This window comes from Brugia malayi (assembly GCF_000002995.4).
Source record: "Brugia malayi strain FR3 genome assembly, contig: Bm_v4_ChrX_scaffold_001, whole genome shotgun sequence".
Lineage (NCBI taxonomy): Eukaryota > Metazoa > Nematoda > Chromadorea > Rhabditida > Onchocercidae > Brugia > Brugia malayi.
This window is the reverse complement of record NW_025062479.1, coordinates 15,336,881-15,343,052: the sequence shown is the minus strand read 5'-3', so window position 1 is coordinate 15,343,052 and position 6,172 is coordinate 15,336,881. Positions and strand designations below refer to the sequence as shown.

At 26.4% G+C, this 6,172-nt stretch overlaps 1 protein-coding gene across 1 annotated transcript; it reads left to right on the top strand.

The window, feature by feature from the left end:
- Positions 1-2,939: 2,939 nt before the first annotated feature.
- On the top strand, positions 2,940-5,483 carry Bm2669 (Uncharacterized protein; the record flags this gene model as incomplete). The annotated part of the gene is made up of 4 exons (XM_043074966.1): positions 2,940-3,182; positions 3,681-3,878; positions 4,477-4,612; positions 5,284-5,483. 4 exons carry the CDS (start codon positions 2,940-2,942, stop codon positions 5,481-5,483), a joined length of 777 nt encoding a protein of 258 aa, XP_042930900.1.
- Positions 5,484-6,172: the final 689 nt, after the last annotated feature.

Genomic DNA, 6,172 nt, shown 5'->3' with positions numbered 1-6,172 from the left:
AAGTCGATATGCTTTTTTTTGTGAAATAAAGATTGAATCAGCACTGATGTCAAGGAGTACTAGGGCCTGTACCTGACGTTCAGATTTATCAGGATTAAAGACGGTAGCTTCTTTACATAGAAGCAATACTCGTTTCGTTTCGATTTTCATGTTCAAATTGACAGATATATTTGCATTTCTGACAACCACAACTTTTATTCCTTTGTCAATTCCGGAATCTTTGGGCTGTTTGGACTTATGACTTTTAGCGGTGCAAACAGCGCTGTTATAAGATTCCTTACAATAAAAACAACTTGCTGGTTTTCTGCAATCGGATTCACTATGTCCAATCTTAAAATACTTAGAGCAAACATTGATTTCCTTCAACCGATCAATTCGTTGCTCCACTGTAGAATATATGTGACACTTACTATCCCGGTGATTGTTGTTGCAGAAAATACAGGGTTTCTTTTTTTATTTGTCAGCCAATTTGAACTTTCTTATTTTGGCTGTGATTGTTTCATTGTTATAAATGCTGAGCTTTCTGGAATGATTGAATTAGGTTGGCGTCTAATCAACTTTCTTTGATTTACGTTATCCGAATATTGCCATTCCAATACCTGATCGTTCCTGTTGATTGCTTTCTTAAAAAACTGTCGAAGTTTTATTGCGGACCACTGGTCATCTTCCTTTTATTGATAAATCTGGTTCGGCATCCAATTTGGTAATTTGAATTCTATTATATTTCAATGGTCGGTTGCTCTACGTTTTCGCCAATTGCTTCTAGCTGCCTTAACATTCTTTCCATTTCTTCGACTATTATTTTCCAATTTCGGTCGTTTCGTTTGTAGATATGAGCTCATTGTACAGTAATTTTCTTATGGTGTGAACACGACCAAATTTTTCCACTAATAATTCTCTTATAATGTCATAATTTTCAGGTGTCCTACCATAGCATTTTACTAGCTTTAGGGCGCTTTCTTTTAGACAAGAAACTAAATAATTTAACTTTTGTATGTCGGGTATATTTTGAGAGTGTACGGAGGCTTCGAAACTACTGCTGAACTTTCTCCATATCTTAGGATCACCGCTGAATGTTGACAATGACAGTTGAAGCAAATTTACTACTGGACGACATTCAGTTAGACTGTGTTCCTTCGTGTTAAGCGTTTAAGAGCTAACTCAGTATCGTCCTTATACATTGATAAGGTTATAATAGTATCCGTACTTATGTTGATTAAATTTAAAATACCTCTGTCATTAGTTGCCATTTCTTCATATTTCCCTTCTTTCTTTCTTTGCAACATTGGGGTTTTTAAATGTATTCCAATCATTTATCGTCGATTTTTTCAAGAGTGCAACGTACTTTTCGAGGCGCATTAATTTTTTCTTGATGATTTTTGCCTCGTTTCGTATTGCTGGCACAATACTTTTATTGTCGATTTTTGTTCTAAGGCGGTTAGATCCCTTTATCGTATTTCATCGAGAAGTTCCTCGAGATTTGCTTTTACCGATTTCGCTTTGACAATTATGCTGGCAGACATATCTCACAAATCCTTGTCGTGGAATTTAGTGATTGACAGATAATTTATTTTACCGAGCTCGAACTTGGGTAATTAAACCAAACAAATCAACATGTAACAACGTCCAACACATAGATATAATACAATTATAAAACACTAAAATTTTTTCAAAATACCTCTAAAAACCACCCAAAAACGTGGAATGAATAATGGTTAGTGAAGGTTGGTTAGTTTATATACAGAACTAATTTGACAACCGGAAATCCGGAAGAAAGTATTCCCATGAATGTAAAACAGAGATTTGTAACAAGATTGGTTTTTGTTGTATGAGATAAAAGGAAGTAATTAGCACGAAAGATCTGGACATAAATTAATTACAAATGCAAAATTATTTGGTGATTGACTCATCACGAATGATAAAAATTGTTAAGATTTGAATGTAACTTAAATGTTGTGTTTTTTAGAAAGATCGCTTTCCCTTTTTTGTTTACCTTTCATTTCTTTCAATTTATTAATGTTGTATAATTGACTGATAACATTATTTCCATACCTTTTCTTTTTTAAATTTCGATATTCAATTTCTTATGTATTTGATAAAAGTAACGGACATTATAGATACCTATGTAATTTACTATTCATTGGTGTTCTGTGTATGAACTTTAATTATTTTTTATTTTGAAATGAAATTCAATATTTTTAATATATATGTACGTGTGTCTGTGTATGTATGTATAATATATTTGTATGCGTATATTTATATAAAAGTTAAATTCATTTGTAAATAAAATTCTAAAAATCCTTAATTTCTTATTAGAGATATTAATTAAACAAAGTGATATGACTTCAATATAATCTTTTGTATTCAATGAAACAATTTTGTGTGAAATTTCCTTAACGAAATCTTTCATTATTTTTGTCTTTTCTTTCTCTTTTTTTTTTTTTTAATTTCTATTATTAAACAATAATTTATTAAAGTATTTTCTGGAAAATCATTTTTTCTTTCTTTTTTGTGCATAAGTTATCATCCGTAAGCTTTGTTTTCATCATCTTTAGATCGTTGACTAGAATTTTTCAACTACAATAATAATGGAATCAACGCAATATTATTATTAATCGATATCGAAATAAATTTAAAAAAAAGTAAGATAGAAAGATATGCAGATGATGATGAAATTAAGTTTAAATAGAGATATTATTGATCATTAGCTAAAAAAGCAGCTATATTTCATAAAACCAAAAAGAAGACAATAAAAAGAAAGAGAAAAAAATTTATTTGTACAGCTGGCATTTTATGCCGCAGTATATTTTGTCAAAATTATAATTTAGTAAACTTAAATTATTAGTGCTAGCTAGCACGACGACAATTTTAAGCCACTTTTTTTTTTTTTTTTTTTTTTTTTTTTGTATTCTGGGACAAGCATTCTGTTCATATCAATAATGTCATCACCATCAGTCACATTATCATCATTAGCAACAATTGATGTATCACAAGAAATTGACGAAAAAGTGGAGTTACCACCAAGTGAACCAATTTCACCGCAATACGTGATACCGATTACACCAATCAGTACATCACCAGCATTAATACCATCATTTATTTCATATGGTATTAGTCATGAAACAAATTTTGATCATAATGATGCGAAATATCAGTGCTGCTATGGTTATATGCATATTATGGTCAGTTTAAATTTTTATTTAAATTTCAGTTAAAATTTAAATTTTGCGAATAAATAATAAAATGCGTGAAAAAGAAGCACGTGAGAGTATTATATGCGCTAGATTTTGCTTATTTAAACTGTTGTCCTTAAACATTCATATCGTTTTCGCTATTAGTATGATAAAAGATTTTATTTATATCATTTGACATAAATGACATAAATCAGACAATAATATTTTTCAACTTTATTATTTCAAAATTTTTAACATTAAAATCATAATTTAGTAAAAAAAAAAAAAAAAAAAAATTGACTAGCCTAATATAATTGTTATTATAAATAATACAAATACTTAAATTTGCATTTAAGTAAATTTAACGCCCTAATGTTTTAAATGAAAATTTTGAGTGATAAATTATTTTAATCTGTCAACTTTTTATTTTTGTTCAATATTCATTAAAACGATTAGAATTTATGATTAAAATTAATCTATCATAGTTATTTAATCATAGTTTTATAGTTAGCTGCACGAATTATTTCTATTGCTTATTTCTGCGGAGCGGTATTTGTCGTTTTTCTTACCGTATGCTCACAAGGTGCAACTTTAGCATTTTATTCGATTGCATCACTTGCTTTTGCATTTGCTATCTTTGGTACTTTAGCATATGGCATTTTTAAGGAGAAACAAATATTCATTCTACCATATATAATTTTTCAAGTATGTTAACAAATTTTTAATTAAAATTTAAAATTTTTGCCTATTTATTAATTTTTGATAACATACTGGTTACAAAATTAGTAAATGTCAGCTTAATTTAATAATTTATGATATCATACATTAAGTACGAAATTAATAAACTAGTTTAATTTGATAATTATGATATCATTTTTGGTATAAATTAATAAATGTCAGTTTTTTATTAATTTATTTTAGTTTATGATGTCATAATAAGTATAAAATTAGTAAACATAATCATTTGACTATCTGTTTTTCGAATTATTCTCTTCTGTTTACCATTTGAACTATTTGAATTATGATAGCGTGTAATGTTAAAAGATATATGTTATTCATTAACTAAGTTTTAAATGATAATCTAATGAAATCATGGAATTATCAGTTAGTTGTTCGAGTTATTTCCATTACTTATTTCCGCTGTGCGATTTTTGCTGTGTGTTTGTAAGTAAAAGTAGCAAGTATAGGTATTTTATTAGTAAGTAAAAAAACAATAAAAGTTGTTTGCTATGAAATGTTTTTGACATATGTGTATTAGGTTAATAATATTTGAATTTCAATACCATTTGGTATTGTTTTTTAGATTACATCAGTTTTATGTACAATATTCATAATTGCAATCTTTGTTATTGGTTCTATATTTTCTAATAAAATGATCAATGCCCTTGCTGCTGACATCGGTGGAATGCGAATCAATGATAACAGAATCACTAAATCTGGTACTTTTCTTTTTTTTTTTTTACAAAATTTCCTAAATAAATTTTACAAGTATTTTATCAAATTTATCGTTCAACTGCGGTGTTTTCTCTTTTTTTTTTTCAAATTTTTATACGATTCAAAAATTTCTCTTTTTTTTTGTATTTTTATATAATTTAAATTATAGCTAACTTTTTATTCTTTGAATTAAATGTGTTTTTTAATATCAAAAAAAAAGAAACAATGTGTTGTATGAAATCATTTTTGATAAATTCTTCTATAAAAAAAAAAAAAAAAAAAAATAAATAAAACAAAAAAATTTTTGAATTTTTGTAACAAATAAACTTCTACTGATAATGATTAATATCTTCATTGCTTGAGATTTTGAATAGTTCTTTGTCAAATTATTCTTCCAATTAATTATATTAAAAAGTTTGAACTTATTAAAACTATCCTCATAAATTTTTTAGAGAATTACTAACTGATAAAAGTATGATTCACGTGTGACATTGAAAACTCAGCTGTTTATTTTGAATAATTGTTTGTCAAATTACTCTTCCGTTCAAATTGCATATAATGTAATTTGAATGCTTTTAATTTAAACATAACTATAATAAAAAGTTTGAACTTATTAAAAGTTGTCCTCATGCAAGTTTTTAGTGAAATACTAACTGATAAAAAATTTGTTTTTCAGATATGCAAATGTTTGGTTTACTATTTGTGATAGCATTATTAATACTACTATTCATTCAACTGTGGTTTATGGATGTTATTTGTCGCTTTCGAAATTTCATTCTTGATCGAGAAAATTCATTTTCATTAAATTTAACCTCTGTACTAAATAATAATGATGCTTTTTTTAATGACTTATCGTCACTTCATTATAAGGAGTAATTTATAATAATTTTGCTACAAATAATTATTATCATAATTACTAAAATAATCATTATCATAATGTAATCATAATTGTAAATCATAATATTGTTGGCTACTGAAAAACGAAACAAAATTTTGAGAATAGAACAAAAGGACTGAAGTGTGAAATTTTGAAAATCATTTCTGTAATTTTTTCCTTAATTTAAGTATAAATTTATCTGTTTGAAAAGCAAAATAAATTTAATTTGCTTTCATATTTCCATTGCTTCATTCAAATAAATTTGTTTGTTAACAAATAAATTTTCAAACTTTTCAGTTTATATTCATATAAAAGAAGTAAATAACTAAGAGTATTGTAATATGTACGTGTTAACTACGTAAATTACTTGAAAAAATCAAATTATACTTTTTTTAGCAATGTATTAAATCAATCGCTATTTAATATTTATGCATAGTATAATGCAAACGTTTCATTCAAAAACAAAAATAACTTTGAAAACGGTGTTCAAAACAAGAATGATTCATCTTATTGTTTGAACAACTTCTCTTATTTGTACAGCTTAATCGTTCGTGTTATATTCTTTTTTTTTTTTTTTCCTTTTTACATTATCGATAAGTTTTTATCCTATCATTTATTACTGTAGGCATATGTCAACAATAATTTTTTTTTTTTTTTGCAAATTATTTTAAGACTTTTTTTAAAATCT